Source organism: Equus przewalskii, chromosome 9, assembly GCF_037783145.1.
Source record: "Equus przewalskii isolate Varuska chromosome 9, EquPr2, whole genome shotgun sequence".
Lineage (NCBI taxonomy): Eukaryota > Metazoa > Chordata > Mammalia > Perissodactyla > Equidae > Equus > Equus przewalskii.
In genome coordinates, this window is record NC_091839.1 from 17,360,968 (window position 1) to 17,378,454 (window position 17,487).

General features: G+C 48.9%; 1 protein-coding gene across 1 annotated transcript in view; it reads left to right on the plus strand.

Moving 5' to 3' along the window:
* The first annotated feature begins 16,625 nt into the window (after positions 1-16,625).
* The window catches only part of CRX (cone-rod homeobox), a 6,399-nt gene continuing 5,537 nt past the window's right edge, over positions 16,626-17,487 (plus strand). Inside the window, exon 1 of the mRNA XM_008544224.2 lies at positions 16,626-16,756. Coding sequence (XP_008542446.1) covers positions 16,657-16,756 — 100 coding nt within the window. The 5' untranslated portion in view covers positions 16,626-16,656. The remainder of the gene's footprint in view (positions 16,757-17,487) is intronic.

The following is a 17,487-nucleotide window of genomic DNA, read 5'->3' on the forward strand; positions in this document are numbered from 1 at the left end:
GCTGAGGAAGACTGGCCCAGAGCTAGCATCCGTGCCCATCTTCCTCTACTTTCTATGTGGGACGCCTGCCACAGCATGGCTTGACAAGCGGTACCATGTCTGCACCTGGGATCAGCGAACCCCGGCCACTGAAGCAGAACGTGCGCACTTAACTGCTGCGCCACCGGGCAGGCCTGAGGGCACCGATTTGATAGGCAGAGGGGCCTAGGTCCGAATGTTGTTCCTCTTAGTCCTTAACTGTGTGTTTCTGGGCGAGGCGATCCTTTCTCTGAGTCTGTTTTCCTCCTCTGAAGACTGGAATTGATGACCCTCACCTCTGGAGCCGATGGGTAGGGAGGTTCCAGTTGTCAGACTGAAACGCTCCCGAGTTTGGTCATCATCCCCTCCCCAAACAGAGGAGCAGCTGTCCCCATGTGCCTGGGTTCAGAGGTTCCCGGGATGTGGGACTTTCGGTACTAAACCAGGACAGTCCCAAGAAAACTGGGCTGGTTGGTCACCTCGTCCCTATGTCTCTCAGGGGCCCGGTCTTGTGTGTCCCTGTGGCCTAGTCACTTCAGGGTTAATGTCCCTGGGACCCAGTCCAGCACCACAGGCTCTGTAACTGCTGTTGGGCCCAAGGAGTATTATATATATAGATATAGATAACATATAATATGTCATATGATACATAATTATAATATGTTGAATATAACTCAGATATATGTCTGTATATCTATCTACATCTCTTTCATATGTGTGCAGAAAAGTACATCTTGATAAATCTTCACAAAGTGAACACACTCTGTGACCAGCACCTAGATCAAGAAATGGGCATGACCAACCCCCCAGGAGAGCTTCTCGAGCCCCGACACTTGTTCCCTCTCCCCCGACCAGTGGCACCCTTTATCTTGACTTCTAACACCATAGATTTGGGAGGTCAGCTTTTGTAATTTGTGGACATGGGATCCTACCCGTCCTGTCTCCCTCTCACCCCCCTCTCTCTCTGCACACTCTCTTTAAGGCCCAGCTCCTTTTTTTTTCTTGAGGAAGATTGGCCCTGAGCTAACATCTGTTGCCAATCTTCCTCTTTTTTTTGCTTGAGGAAGATTGTCACTAACATTTGTGCCAATGATCCTCTATTTTATGTGGGATGCTGCCACAGCATGGCTTGACAAGCGGTGCTAGGTCCGCACCCAGGATCTGAACCTGTGAACCCCAGGCCACTGAAGCGAAACTTGTGAACTTAAACACTGCACCACCAGGTCGGCCCCAGTTATTTTTTCATTTAAAAATACATTGTTTTATGTTGACGTGTCATGGGTTTATTTTGAACGAACTGCTAAATACTTTACACTTTTTTGTTCCTTGGTTTTAATTTTTAATACGGCAAATGCAATAGATATAACCAATACCAACCAATGCTCTTTGGGTCTTAGATGGCTTTTAAGAACTTAAAGGAGTCGGGAGACCCATGAGTTTCAGACCCGTCTTTGGGGGGAACTGTTCTGCTGGGAGGGTCCCTTCTGCTATCGATGGGCCTTTGTGCTGCTTCCAGTTTGAGTGTTTTGTGAAGACTGGTGCTGTGAATGTTCTTGTTCTCGTCTTTTCCATGAAATAATGAAAAGCATGGGTACATGCTGAGGGATGAAATCGCTGGGTCATACGATAGGCATACATTCAATGCTTAAAAATACTGCTAAGTGGTTTTCTGGGGGGCCTGTCGTCCTGTCACCAGCCACGTGTGAGGGTCCCGATTGCCTGCCGCCCTCACCAACGCATGGGGTTGTCAGTCTGTCATTTTAGCCAGCCCGGCGGGACCTGGAGGTATCGGTGCGTGAGGTTTTAATTTGCATTTCCCTGAAGACTGATGAAACTGTGCCCTGTGTCCTGTGTTGATGGACCATTTACTATTCTCACTTTTGAAATATCTGTTTGTCTTGTGCAACCCGGGTGAATTTCAAGGTGATAATGCTCCATAATCCCAAAGGGTGGAGCCAGGGAGGCCACCATCTCTGCCCTGGGGGCTGAGGCTGGTGCTCAATAATCCTGGTGTTCAGCATCCACTGGGTCCTGGTTCCCACCTGAGCAGGTGCTCTGACAGGTGAGGCCTGAGGGCTCACACCCACCCTGTGGGCAGTCGCGGAGATAACCCCATTCTACAGATGGGAAACCAAGCCTAAAGGTGGGGAGGAGGTTGCCCGCCCCAGGTCAGAAGGCTGATAACCCTAAGGCCTGCAGCTGGGGTTCCCAGGGGCTCAGACACTGCACCCAGGGCCTTGGGAATAAGATCTCGGGCAGCAATAATCCAGCGAAAATTCCCTACGAGGTGGGTCCTGTTACCATCCCCACTTCACAGAGCAGGAAACCGAGGCTCAGAGAAGTAGAGCCCCTGGTCCTGTCCACCAGTCAGCGGCAGAGCCAAGGCTGAGCCAGCACCTGCCCCCGCAGCCTCTGCCGTCCTGACCACCAAGACGCACGGCCCCTTAGGATGCTCCCCATAGCCCCCCCTCCCCCCGGAGCTCATATGTCCATTTCTCAGAGGAGGAAGCTGGGGCTGAGAGGGGTTCTGTCCATTCCCGCCGTCACACAAGGGGCAAGTGGCACAGTCAGGAATAGAACCCGGATCTCTAGGGCCCCAGAGCCCCACCCTTGACCCCCCAATCTACCTGGGATCCCCCAAAGCAGAATGAGGCCAGCCCCCTCCCCTGCACTCATTGCAGACCAGGCTTGTGACACGGTCTTCCCTCGGCTCATGGGACTGGATCGTAGCAGCAACTTGTCATTGTCTCAGATGAAGACACTGAGGCTCAGAGAGGTCATGTGAAGGGCCCAAGGCCACACAGCGAGAAAAAAGCAGGCTTTAAACCCAGCCACACGAGGCCCCACATCAGCCCTTGGCAAGACTCCCCCAGCTCAGCTGAGCTCACCTTCTTTCTGCAGCCGCTGTTGGCTCCCCAGTCGAGTGGGGACAAGGAGCTGGGGTGGATGCCCCCACTGCCCGACATGGGCCATGAGGGAAACCTGGATTGGTGGGACAGTTAGATCCTGAACTAATCAACCAGCAATAGTATGATCCCAAAGCATTCAGCATCCCAAACACCGCTGGGCAGCCCCACAGTCTAACGTCCCTCCCTCCTGCTGCCATCACAAGTCCTTGGTCCTTTTGCTAAATCCAGACCGTGCCTCTTCCCTGGCTGTGCGTCTCCACCTGCCTCTGCCCCTCTGCCCTTCACTCAGCCCCACACCCATCCCCCCATATTTACTGAGCACTCGCTGTGTCTGGGCCCGTCCCGGGCACTGGGAATACAGCTGAGATCAGGACAGATGAGGTCCCAGTCCTCCCGGAGTCCACATTCCCGTGAGAGAGGCAGACGAGAGACCAGGCAGCGATGAGAGTTTTGCGGAAAATAAAAGTCGGTGGATGTGCCAGGGAACCAAGGGGGCTCAGCTGTGAGGAGCCCCCAGTCTCGCGATACAGCCTGGACTGAAACCCATCCCCAGCCCGACGCAAGGGTCCTCCAGCATCCCAGCGCCCTGTGGTCACCCCCACAGTCTAACCACACCCCTTCCTGCTGCGACCACGGGCCCTTGATGGTCCTTGACGAACACCGAGATGTCTTCTCTTTTGCACCTGCCCGTTTAGGTCATTCCATCACTGAACAGATGGATATTTATTCCCTCTCTGTCGCTCTCCTCTGTCTCGCGTTGTCTCTCAGCCCTTTGATCTCCCCCAGGGTCTCTGTGTCCCTCTCTGCTCACCCCCAGCTGCCCCAGGACCCTGTCTTGTGGGCTGTTGTGGGTCCCCCTTGGCTGGTTGAGGGTCAGAAGGGGAGTGAGTGGTCAGGGGCCAGATCACACGGAGGTGGGCACAAGGTGGGTTTCCTTCTAATTGCGGGAGGAGCTAGCGGTCTGATCTTCATCTGAGGAATGGAGGCTCCCGAGGGGAGAACTGGGGCGAGCTCCCGTGGGGCTGTGGGAGGGGGAGGAGCCTCCTGCAGCCTGTGGGTGGCCTGGTCTAGGTCACCAGCAGTCCAGGTGGGAGAAAAGGTGAGACTGGGGATAATAATATTTCCCTCCAATACACTTAAAAAAAATTGAGGTGCAATTTATGTACAATGAAATGCACATCAGTTTGATGGATTTCGACAAATGCTTCCTCTCATGTACTCACTGTGCTTATCAAAATATGGAACATTTGCTCCACCCGAAACTTCCCTCATGCCCCTTTTCAGTCAACACCCCCTCTCCACGCCAGGCAACTACTTTCCTGATGTTTTAAAAAAGTTGAGATCTAATTCATATACCATAAAAGTCACTATTTTAAACTACACAATTCAGGGGCTGGCCCTGTGGCAGAGTGCTTAAGTTCGCACGCTCTGCTTCGGTGGCCCAGGGTTTCGCCGGTACAGATCCTGGGCGCTGACATGGCACCGCTCATCAGGCCACGCTGAGGCGGCGTCCCACATGCCACAACTAGAAGGACCCACAATCAGAATATACAACTATGTACTGGGGGTTACGAGGAGAAGAAGAAGAAAAAAAAAAAGAAAAAGAAGATTGGCCGCAGATGTTAGCTCAGGTGCCAATGTTTAAAAAGAAAAAAAAAGTATACCATTCAGCAGTGTCACTGAGTTATATACATTAAAATAACGTATTAAGCCTGACTGAATTGCGTACTTTCAAATATCGTACAATATGATTTTTATGAAAAGATTTTGAAGATGTTTTGAAGATCAAAAAAGATATATGATCTTTTCATAAAAGATCATATGAAGATACTTTATGGTGTAGCAACCATTACCACTATCTAATTCCAGCACATTTTCACCACCCCAAAAAGAAACCCTATGCCCGTTAAGCAGCCACTCTCCATTCTCTACCCACTCCAGCCCCTGACAGGCATTTTCTGATTAACAAAATTTCTGTTGCTGTTCGAACTTTCTAACTGTACGGTCTGATATGTTTTCCGACACCAGCAAGCAATTAACTCCGTTCTGACACTCTCTACCTGGAGACAGCGTCAGATCCCACAGGTTAGGGGCTCAGTCCCACAGGACTCCCCACTTCAGATACCAATTGCAAGTCCAGGTTGTCACCCGTGCTGTAAATTGGAGGTTCTCATGTCCCCCTCCCTGGGTTCAATTAATTTGCTAGAGGGGCTCACAGAACTAAGGAAAACACTTACTTACTAGATTACCAGTTAATTATAAAAAGATATTAAAGGATATGAACGAACAGCTAGTTGAAGAGATGTCTGGCGTCCAGAGGGGTCCCCAACCTAGGAGCTTCTGTCCCTGGGCAGTTTGGGGTGCACCCGCTCCGGGCATGGGTGTGTGTTCTGGTTCACTACCCTTGAAGCTGTTGGAACCCCCTTCCCTTTGGATTTTGGTGAAGGCTTCATTCCATAGCCACGATTGATTAAATCATTGGCTGTTGGTGACTGCTCTCAATCTCCAGCCCTTCTCACATCCCAGGAGGTCAGGGTGGAGGGGTGGGGGGCCTGAAAATTCCAACTCTGTAATCCCCATGTTGGCTCCCCTGGCAACCAGCCAATCCTTAGGCACCTAGAGGCTTTCCACAAGTCACCTCATTAACATAACAAAAGACACCTTTGTCAATCCCATTACGGGAAATTCCAAGGGTTTTAGGAGCTCTGTGCCAGGACTTGGACTAAGAGGAAAGGTATATTTCTTATTATGAATCACAACCTCACATTCAGTGTTCACTCTTTGTGACTGGCTTCTGTCACTCAGCATAATGTTTTGTGAAACGTCTATGAAGTTGTGCATGAAATGAGTTATTCCTTTTGCTCCTTTTTGATTGCTGAGTAGTATTCCATTTTCTGGCTGTGTCAGTCTCTTCTTTTACAGCTCGATAGACATTTGAGTGGTTTCCCATTTGGGACTAGTATGGAAAATAATGCTGCCATGACTTTTTCTGGACAAGTCTTCTTGTGGGTGTATGTTTTCATTTCTCTTGGATAAATACGTGAAAGTGGAATTGCTGGATCAATTTGTAAGATTAAAGTAGCTCAGCTTTACAGAAAATAGCCAAGCAGCTCTTCAAAGCGATTGCACCATTTTGTTTCCACCAGCAGGATGTGGGAATTCCAGTTACTTCACAACCTCAGCAACATCTGTGACCTCAGTCTTTTTCACTGTAGCCATTTTGGTGGGCATAGAGTGATATCTGGTTGTGGCTTTGATTTGTGTTTTCCCAATGACAAATAATGTTGAGTATTTTTTTTGTGAGCTTATTGGCCATTTGTATATCTTTTGTGAAGTGTCTCTTCCAGCTATTTTGTTACTGAGTTGAAGGAATCTTACATGTTCTGGATATAAGTTCTTTGTCAGCCCTATGTTTTACAAATACTTTCTAGCAGACCGTGGCTAGTACTTTCCTTAACTTAATGATGTTTTTTGAAGAGGAGAATTTTAAAATTTTGATCAAATCTAATTCATCGATTTTCTATTTCATGGTTTTTGCTTTCTGTGTCCTGTCTAAGAAACTTTTGCCTACTCCCAGGTCAAGAAAATCTCTCTCTCTCTCTTTTTTTTTTTAGGAGCTTTATACTTTTGCTTTTCACACTTAAGACTATGGTGTATCTCAGATTAATTTTTGTATATTGTGTGAGGGAGAGATTGATTTTTTTTTTTAATGTAGATATCCAGTTGTTCAAGCATAATTTATTGAAAAGATTTTCCTGTTGACTGACTTTGGCACTTTTGTCAAAAAACCAATTGACCGTAAACTTTTGGTGAATTTCTGAACTGGCTATTCTATGCCACCCATCTATTTGTTAGTCCTTATTCATTACCACACTGTCTTGATTACTGTAGAGTTATAATAAGTCTTGAAGTCAGGTGACATAAGTTCGCCAACTGGCTTTTTCTTTTCAAGATTGTTTTGACTATTCTAGATCTTTTGAGTTTCCATATAAACTTTGATTCAGCTTGTCACTTTCTAAAAAAAAAAAAACCCGTCCTCCTGGAATTTTGGTTGGGATTGCCATGGATCTAAAGATTAGTTTGAGAATTGACATCTTAACAATACAGAGTCTTCCAATCCATGAACATGGTATATTTCACTGCTGACTTGGGTCTTCTTTAATATCTCCCAGCAGTGTGTTGTAGTTTCCAGCAGGACAATTATCTGAAAGAGGAGGTGACAGGATTTATGGGTGGATTGGACGCGGAGGGTGAGGAATAAAGAGGGGAGGGCAAGCCTGAGCATCCAGATTTCTGTCTGAGTCACTGGGTGTAGATGCCAAAGAATGCAACTTGCTCCAGAGGAGCTAGCTCAGAAGAGGAAGGGCCCAGATTAGACTCCGGGGCCAAGTGCGTGACCTTCGAAACCCACCTCTCCACACCCTTCCACTCTGGGGGGGACTCTGGGCCCGAGAGCAAATTGGTGCCAAAGTTCCAGGAGGAGGGGATATAGAGGAGGTATGAGGCAGCTTCTCCCATAGGCCTGCAAGAACCTATTCTCCTTTGTCTCGTCCTGCATGGCCAACTTTCCTCCCCTGCTCTGGGGGGCCAGGAGAGTCTGCTACAGAACTGGGTTCTCCCATCAGTAGCCTCCTGACTGGTCACCGAGGGTCAGACGGCCCCTCCCTCTCTCCCTGTCACCCCGACTCTTCAAGCTAATGAGACCTGCTCTGATTCCCTAGCCAGGCTGCTGGCCTTAATCTCTCCTAGCAGGGGGTTTGGGGGCGGGTGGAGAAAGAAAGGGGCCCTTATGGTGAGACACAATGACCCGGCCACGAGGCGGGATTACCACGATCTCACGCACGTATGTGTGTGCGCGCGTGTGGGTGTGCAGGTTTGGGTGTATGGGGAAGTGGAACAGACCCATGTGGGGACCAGGAGCTCAGGGAGATATTAATATCCAGAGACAGAGGCACAGAGAGAGGGACAGAGGGAGGTGGGGACAAGGGCAATCAGAGGTACAGACCAAGAGAGGTGCCAAGATGGGGAGAAAGACAGAAATGAAGGGAAAGCTGGAGAGAAAGAAAGCAAGCATCAGAGGAAGAGGCGGGGAAAAGAGAACAGGAATGGAGACTCCTCAGAGGTTGACTAAAGAAGGACAGACGTCCTGAGGGGAGGTGGACAGACAGGGAGATGGGGACAGAGAGACACAGAGGCTGGGAGAGACAGAGACAGTGAGAGACACAGATAGCAAGACCAAAACAGAGACAGAGTCCCAGAGAGAGACAATGAGAGAGATCAAGACAGAAATACAGGTAAATTGATAAAGACGGGGGGCAGAGAGAAACAGAGACGGAGAGCGAGAGAGGGGCACACAGGCAAACTGGCAGAGGTGGCAGAGTCTGAGGCCCAAAGAAAAGAGAGACTGAGGCACAGAGACCCCAAACAAAGACCAGTGGCGTGGAGGGAGGGAGAGAGAGCACGGAGGGGAAGAAGAAGTGGGAGAAATTGATGTCTGATGCTGCAGACACAGGAAGGTCAGAGACGAGCGTGATAGAGACTGAGACAGAGAAAGAGAAAAAGGGAAACTGAGGCAGAAAACGAGAACAATGGGGCAGTGCAGGGACGAACTAGTTGGCAGACAGCTGGGAAGAGACACGGGGACCCAGGGAAAGGATCCAGAAAGTCTTGCGCCCCTCATTTTTCAAATGATCTCTCAGAACACCCAGAATTTCCCTCTTGGACAAGACAGCAGCCAAAGCTGGAGGGACACCAGTCAGACCTCAGGAAGAACTTCCCTGAGGTGTGGGGACTTCTGGTCACAGGCAGGAGTGGGGCCTCCCCTCTCCATCGGCCCTAATTGCCAAGATGTCACGGAGGGGAGAGGAGGGGATTAGGCAGACGGTGCACCTCCCCCTCCAGCCAATGTCACCTCCTGGCGCCCAGTCGGGTCCCCCACCTGGGGCAGGATTACCCTCCCAGATCCAGGCCACGGCAAATGACATCACTCCCAGCCGGGGCTTAAAATCTCCCCATGTGAGGGGACCGGTTTCCTCCAGCCTCTGCCATCTGACGACTCAGTCCAGGACCTGGGCTCCATCCGTCCTTTCTGAAGGCGAGTGTCATGGGCAGGAGAGGCAGAGGGAACGGAGGAAGGGGCAGCAAGAGAGCCGAGAGGGTGGGCAGAAGTGGGTTCACTTGATTCGTGGCTGTGTTTTCCGTGTGCGGCGCGGGCTCCGATAAGAAGGAGTGTGCAATGTTTGTTGAAAAACTATACGTGGAACAGAAGAAGGTCCATCCTGATGTGCGGGGAAACGGGCCAGCCTGTGGCTGCAGCAGGAGGGCGTGAGGGTAGACAGCCGGGGGGACCGGCCCGCGGTGTGGGGGCACTGGAGGATTCGGGGGTGGCTTGTTGGTGAGGTGACATGATGGAGCTTTCTCGGCCTCCAGGGCAGGGGCTCCCACCCCTGTTCAAGATGGCCCCCTGGCACCTCTCTCTGCAGTATTTTCTTTAAAACTCTTAGCCCTGTGGGAAACTTTCTCTTCATTTGTTCGTTTATTCGCTCATTGCCTGTCTCCCGACTTGAGTGCCTGGCTTGTGGTTGGGATGCCTCGATATTGGTTGAATAGATGTTGAATGACAGAAATAGGACCAGAGACTCACAGAGAGGACCTGGGCCTTTTTGTTGTTTTTGTTTTTGTTTTTTGAGGAAGATTGGCCCTGAGCTAACTGCTGCCAATCATCCTTTTTTTGCTGAGGAAGATTGGCCCTGAGTAACATCCGTGCCCATCTTCCTCTACTTTATATGTGGGATGCCTGCCACAGCATGGCTTGCCAAGCGGTGCCATGTCTGCACCCGGGATCTGAACCGGCGAACCCCGGGCCCCCAAAGTGGAATGTGCTAACTTAAGCTTTGCCACCAGGCTGGCCCAAGGACCTGGGTTTCGAGGCTTCACCGAGAGGGAGGGAGGGTAGACGGTGCCCAAGGAGGCTGGGAACATGGCCGTTTGAGCTTCACAGTGCTGGTGACTTGATTACTTGGGGACCTCACTGCCCCCATGTAATAGTGGGCACGTGCACCCTAGCTCCTTGTCCCACCAGGTGGCAGAGCCCGCGGGGGCTGCAGAGATCCCACAAAGGAGGGCGATGGATGTGGCTGAGCTGGGGGAGTCTTGTCAAGGGCTGATGTGGGGCCTCGTGAGGCTGGGTTTAAAGCCTGCTTTTTTCCCACTGTGTGGCCTTGGGCCCTTCACATGACCTCTCTGAGCCTCAGTGTCTTCATCTGAGACAATGACAAGTTGCTGCCACGATCCAGTCCCATGAGCCGAGGGAAGCCCGTGTCACAAGCCTGGTCTGCAATGAGTGCAGGGGAGGGGGCTGGCCTCATCCTGCTTTGGGGGATCCCAGGTAGATTGTGGGGGTCAAGGGTGGGGCTCTGGGGCCCTAGAGATCCGGGTTCTATTCCTGACTGTGCCACTTGCCCCTTGTGTGACCGCGGGAATGGACAGAACCCCTCTCAGCCCCAGCTTCCTCCTCTGAGAAATGGACATATGAGTTCTGGGGGGGCTGTGGGAGCATCCTAAGGGGCCATGCGTCTTGGTGGTCAGGACGGCACAGGCTGCGGGGGCAGGTGCTGGCTCAGCCTTGGCTCTGCCGCTGACTGGTGGACAGGACCGGGGGCTCTACTTCTCTGAGCCTCGGTTTCCTGCTCTGTGAAGTGGGCATGGTAACAGGACCCACCTCGTAGGGAATTTTTGCTGGATTATTGCTCCCCGAGATCTTATTCCCAAGGCCCTGGGTGCAGTGTCTGAGCCCCTGGGAACCCCAGCTGCAGGCCTTAGGGTTATCAGCCTTCTGACCTGGGGCGGGCGCCCTCCTCCCCACCTTTAGGCTCGGTTTCCCATCTGTAGAATGGGGTTATCTCCACGACTGCCCACAGGGTGGGTGTGAGCCCTCAGGCCTCACCTGTCGGAGCACCTGCTCAGGTGGGAATCGGGACCCAGTGGATGCTGGACACCAGGAGCCCTGAGCCCCAGACTCGTCCCACAGGGTGGTCCCCAGGGCAGGGACGTTGGTCTCTCCTGCCCCCTCCTCTGGGATCATGAAGCATCCTTACGCTGAGATTCACCCAGCAGGACGACGACAGGGTTGCTGTCAGGCTAGTTGTAAATTCTCGATGGAAGGTAGACATTGTAGCTGTTGTCTGTGCTCCTTGATTTCGGACACGTGAAGCCTTCGGCTGAGTGTCTGCAGAGGGAAGAAGTCCTGGAGGCCTGATATCATCAGCTGCCTGGTTTGTTGCCAAACCCAGAGAAAGGTTTCAATGGGTGTCCGATAATTTGTTTTTTGTTATTATTCTTTCGTGACATCTTGTGCACAAATCACTTACTGGATGTCTGAGGAATAGGCCACACCTTCAGTCCTGGAGGTCATGATCATTATCAGCTGCTTGATCTTGGGTGAGAACTCAGATTTCCTATCTGTGGGATGGGAGCATCCGAGGGAGAGAATTCTAGGCTTTCCTGGAAGGCCAGCTGCTTAGCAGGATCAAGGGGCCTGGATTCGATGGTGAAGACAATGGAAGTGGACGCTTTTGTCCCAGGCCCTGCGAATTGTCCCTAACAGGGCAAGTTCACGCGTCTCTCTGTTTCCGCTCTGTGTGGAGGTTCTGATGAAACATCATCAGTCCTTGGATGATGGAGACGGAGAGGACAGAGGGAACCCAAGCCGTGGGGCTGGGAGAACAGGCCCTTCAGGAATTTTCCAGAGTTGGAGTCCCAGGTCCCCACTGCAGGCTGCATGTGATCCTGGGCAAGTCATTGCGCACGAGCCTGACGATGCTCTTATCTGTAAAACAGGAGCATAACAGGATTGTAGCGACATTCTGCGTAGAGAAGGCTTCTGTGCTAGTTATCTATGGCTGTATAACATATTACCCTCAAACTTAGCATCTTAAAACTGTAAATGTTTATGATGTTACACTGTTTCTGAGGGACAAGAGTCCGGGGGCAGCTCCACGGGACGCTTCTGGCTCAGGCTTTCTCATGCTTGCAGTCAGATGTTAACTGAGGTCGGAGAACCAGTTTTCATGGTGTCTTCCTCCCATGGCTGCTGGCAGGAGGCGTCTGGTCCTCGCCACACACAGACCTCTCCACAGGACTGCCCGAGCAGCCTCCTAACATGGCAGCTGGCTTTCCTTGGAGCAAGTGCGAGCCCTGGAAGCCACACTCTCGTGTCTGCAATATCCTATGGGTTGCACCCATCGGCCCTGCTCAGTGACAACATGAGGGTGGGAAAACCAGGATGAAGGTTATAGGCCACCACTGAGGAAGCCAGTTGATTCTTAGCATTTAAAGTTGTTGCTTTTGCTTCTGTTATTATTATCAGCATGGAGACTTTCCATGACCTTCTTATCAAGTCCTGTAATCTTAGTTATTTTCTCCCTTGATCACTCCGCTCCAGTCACACCAGACGCCTTGTTTCTGCTCCAACAAGACAGAACGTTCCAGCCTCCAGGTCTTTGCACCTGCCGTTCCCTCTGCCTGGAAGCTGGGCCCCACACCTTCCCTTGGCTGGTACGGAGTCCCTCCACTTTGCAGCTCTACAGTCACCTCCTTCCAGAGAGGTCTTCCCTGGTCATTCATCTCAATTAGATGCCTCATCCTCACCCCAAACCCCATCGCTCTCAGATTACCCCGTTTAATTTTCCTCGGACCTCTTGAAACTCGCTGAAAGCATTTTGATTTTCTAAGAAACTCTCTTTCCTCGTTCGCCATCCATTTCTCTGACTGGAACCTGGAAGTTCAACCCCATGAGAACAGAGATGCTGTGTGTCTTATGTCTTGCCATATCCTTGGTTCCTAGAGCGCGGCTGACTCTCAAAAAATATTTATTGAATGGACAGTGGAATCAATTGATAATAACTAGAGCTCTCGCTCTCAAGTGAGGGATGAGAGGGACGGGGAAGGGAGAGAAGGAAGGGGTGGGAGCTAAAGTAAATGGCATTCACTTTTTATTCATTTACTTATTTTTCAAGTATTTATTGGGGGTGCTGGGGACCCAACAGGGACTGGGGAGACAAAACAAGTAAACTTATAAATATGTCGTATTTAATGCACGTGATGTCCTGAAGAACAGGAGAGAGAAAGTGTGTGTGTGTGAAATGCAGTCCAGGGTGTGGGACGGCTCCCGGGAAGTGATGTTTGAGCTGTGACCTGAAGGAGGAGACGGGCCAGCTGCTGAGAGGGGGCTTCTGACGGGAGGTGCCATTCCTGGCTTGGGGAGCAGCTAACGCCAGTTTCGGGAGGGGCTGACAGGTTTCCCGAGGCCACAGGAATGAGGGCAATAGGGAGCCCCCAGAAAGGTTCTCCTGTTTTTTTTTTTTTTGTAGATCTTACTATTGTTCTTGTTTTTGAAAAGATAACACACACACACAGTTAAAAAATAATCCAGACTGTAAAAACAAGATGTGGATACAGTACACCTCCTCAGAGACAGCCAGTTTAACCATATCTGGTGTCCTAAATGGAAATTTTCTATGCATATACAAGCGTATATATAAATGCTTATATATATGCGTATAATGTATATTATATATTTTTAAAACAAGGTAGTGATTACATATATATACAATATATGTTATATATTTATATATACTTAGGTATTATGTGAATGTATGTTACATATTATATAAATGTGTACACATTATTACATGTTACATATTATATTACATTAATATGTAACATGTAATATTTATATTATATAAATTATTTATTATATAATTATATTATATATAATTTATAATGTATATAAATTATTTATTATATAATTATATTACAAAATGTATAAATTATATATTATATAAATATATTAAATTTATATTATATAAATATGTAACATATATTTATATATAATATGAAATATATATCAAACATATTTGTTATATAACATATATAAAATATGCATTGTATTAAATATATTTATGTTATATATTTATATATAATATATAAAGCATATATTATATAAATGTATATTTATATATAAAATACATTATATGCAAATATATTAAATATATATGTAATCACTACCTGGTTTTAAAAATCACAAATGGTAGCATGCTATGCACACTGCTTTGCACCATAGTTTTTCCTTTGAATATATGCAATATGTATTGTATATGTACATATTATGTGATATGCATTATTTATAATGTGGTAATATATGATATCTAATACACACGTACACACGCCACACACCCTTGTTGTCAAAGTGTGATTTAAAAATATTTAGGGCCAGCCCAGTGGTGCAGCGGTTAAGTGCACACGTTTCCCTTCGGCAGCCTGGAGTTTGCTGGTTTGGATCCCGGGTGCGGACATGGCACCACTTGGCAAGCCATGCTGTGGCAGGCGTCCCACATATTAAGTAAAGGAAGATGGGCGTGGATGTGAGCTCAGGGCCAGTCTTCCTCAGCAAAAAGAGGAGGATCGGCAGCAGATGTTAGCTCAGGGCTAATCTTCCTCAAAAAAAAAAAAATATATATTTAAAAACCTGACTTTCAGACACATATATAAAAAGCACAAGTCAAATATTTATTTAAGCCATTAAATGAGGGGACCAGCTGTTTCACAGGGGAGTTCAGAGGCTGCCCTGTGGCCGAGTGGTTAAGTTCACGTGCTCTGCTTTGGCGGCCGGAGTTCGCCAGTTCGGATGGTAGGCACGGACCTACACACCGCTCATCAGGCCATGCTGTGGCGGTGTCCCACATAGAGGAACTAGAAGGGCCTACAACCAGGATGCACGACCACGTACTGGGGGGCTTTGGGGAGGAAAAAAAAGGGGAGTTCAAGGAGCAGAGATTAATACCGTTGTTCAGGAAAGGTGAACTGAAAAAACTTTGCCAGGTTACATGGGAAACTGGCTTAAGCCCTACAGGGTAACGAAACTGTACCCTTTGAATTTAGTGGGATCATTGGCAACCAAGCTTCTAGAAGTTACCATTTACTTTGTCAGAGTCTGAACCCTAATCAATAATGAATGATTAATCCAACAAAGATACAGTCCTCTAAAAAATGAAATGATCCTTGGGTGGGTCTGAAGGGCAAGGCTCCAGGAGGACCTGAAAATGACAGACTGTCATCTTTTTTGTCTTATTGCCAAGCTTAGGATAATTTTTCTTAACTATATACTAGAGATCTTTTGAAATTAATTCATAGAGAGCAGCCTCCTACTTTTTAATGACTGTATAGTATTCCCTTGTGTGGATGTGCCATAACCTACTTAATAGAACTTACTGAATTTACACAATTTACATAATTTGTTTAATATGCCTACTTTGGTGGACATATAGGCTGCTTCCACATTATGGTGATTATAAATGTGCTTCATTAAAAAAGAAACATCTTGTGGGCCAGCCCAGTGGTGTAGTGGTTAAGTTCACGCACTCTGTTTTGGTGGCCTGGGGTTCCCCGGTTCGGATCCCGGGTGCAGACCACTTATCCAGCCATGCTGTGGCAGGCATCCCATATATAAAAAATAGAGGAAAATAGATGGGCTCAGGGCCAATCTTCCTCAAGAAAAAAATAGGAAAAAAGAAACATCTGCTTGCAAATAACAATGATCTCCAACGATTGCATAGGACTTACTATGTATCAGGTACTATTTTGAGCACCTGATGCACATTAATGCATTTAACCCTCACAACAACCCAAAGATGTAAATGCTGTTCTCATTCTCATTTTCTGACGAGGTTACTGAAGCACCGTGAAGGCGAATTACTGGGACAAAGAAAAGATGGCATTTTTCTTTGATAAACATTTCCAATTTGTTCTGATCCTCGCTACCCCTGACCTGACACGGGAGTGCTGGTTTCTCCACGCTGAGGCCAGCACTGGAGTCAACAAACCTCTTTTATCTTTGCCAACCTGATGGGTCAAAAATGGTCATGGAAGATCATCAGTCACTGTCTTTTTTTTTTTTTTTTGGTGAGGAAGATTGGCCCTGAGCTAACATCTGTTGCCAATCTTCCTCTTTTTGCTTGAGGAAGATTGTCACCAAGCTAAAAATCTATGCCAATCTTACTCTATTTTGTTTGTGGGATGCCATCTCAGCATGGCTTGATGAGTGGTGTGTCGGTCCATGCCCAGGATCCCAACCCGTAAACCCTGGGCCACCGAAGCAAAGCGTGCAAATTTAACCACTACACCACCGGGCTGGCCTCTCACTGTCATTTAAATGTGACTCTCCCTTAGGGTGACCAACCATCCTGGTTTGTCTGAGCTCTTCCAGTTTTGGGGCTGAAAGTCCCATATCCCCAGAAACCTCCGTCCCAGGCAGATGGGGACAGCCAGTCACCCTACTCTGCCGGATTCTGCGTGAAGCTGAACATCTCTTCCAGGGTCATAGAAAGTAAAGATCTTGGAGAGGGAGTGACAGGATAAGATCTTTTAGACGACAGGGGAGGAAGAGGTGCTCCCATTTAGGATGCCCCTTACAGCTTCAGCTCTCTGCTTTACAGACAGATTCTCAAGGAAGCCTTGACAGCCTTAAGCAGAGGGTCATTTTATAGGTGGGGAAACTGAGGCACAGAGAGGTGAGATAAATTGCCCGACGTCACATACCCAAGGAGAGACCGAGGCAGGATTTGAACCTGCGCCTGCCTGTCACGGCGTGATGAGTAATTGGGAGAGTTTGAGCATCACCCCCTCTTCTCTTACAGGCCCGCTGACCTGGGCCCCAGGGTCCCCGAAGATCATGATGGCATATATGAACCCGGGGCCCCACTATTCTGTCAACGCCTTGGCCCTGAGTGCCCCCAGTGTGGATTTGATGCACCAGGCTGTGTCCTACCCGAGTGAGTACAATCCTTCTCCTCGCCACCCAGGCTGGCTCCCATCTGCTGGGGGCCTCTGGGGTCCCTCGCCCTCAGGAAGAAGATGTGCCCTTACAGGGATGACATTAGGGCCATACCCCAGCCTACATGGCCATCGGCCAGTGCAAAACGCTGCTCTGTGTCAGGGATGCGGGAAAGCAGACGGACATTCACAGACATTTTGGATAGCGCTTCCCTCTGGGGTGACAGGGGGACAGGCAATCTGGAAGGCAGACCCAGATGAAGTGTCATCTGTCAGGAGTGCACTATTTCTAAGAGAAGTGAGCCCTCAGTTTTTGGTGGCATTATTCTTTAGCTGTTATTTTTGCTTAAGTCGAACGTGATGGACCTGTCACTTGGATAGGTTAGAAACGGTGAAATACCTTCAATGTCATGTTTCAACCGACCATGTCTTAGCGCATAAGAAATTTCGGGAAGGGGATGAAAAGCAAGCCCACACACCTCCTTATGGGGCTGAAGCTGGTTCTCCTCAGGGTGAGGCCTGAGCCCCATCGTGACAGGCAAAGAGGGACCCATTCCCCAGGGGAACGGAGTAAGGTCTAGAAGGTCAGGGAATAGGTGCACCCTTAGTTTTGGCAGATAAACACCCCGAAAAGGCTTCTCCATGCCCCATGCACCCTCAGGGCCTCACACCAGCAGAAGAAGAGAATAGGAGGCCCAGGTCACCCGGAGGGTCCCATTTTCCTGCCCCC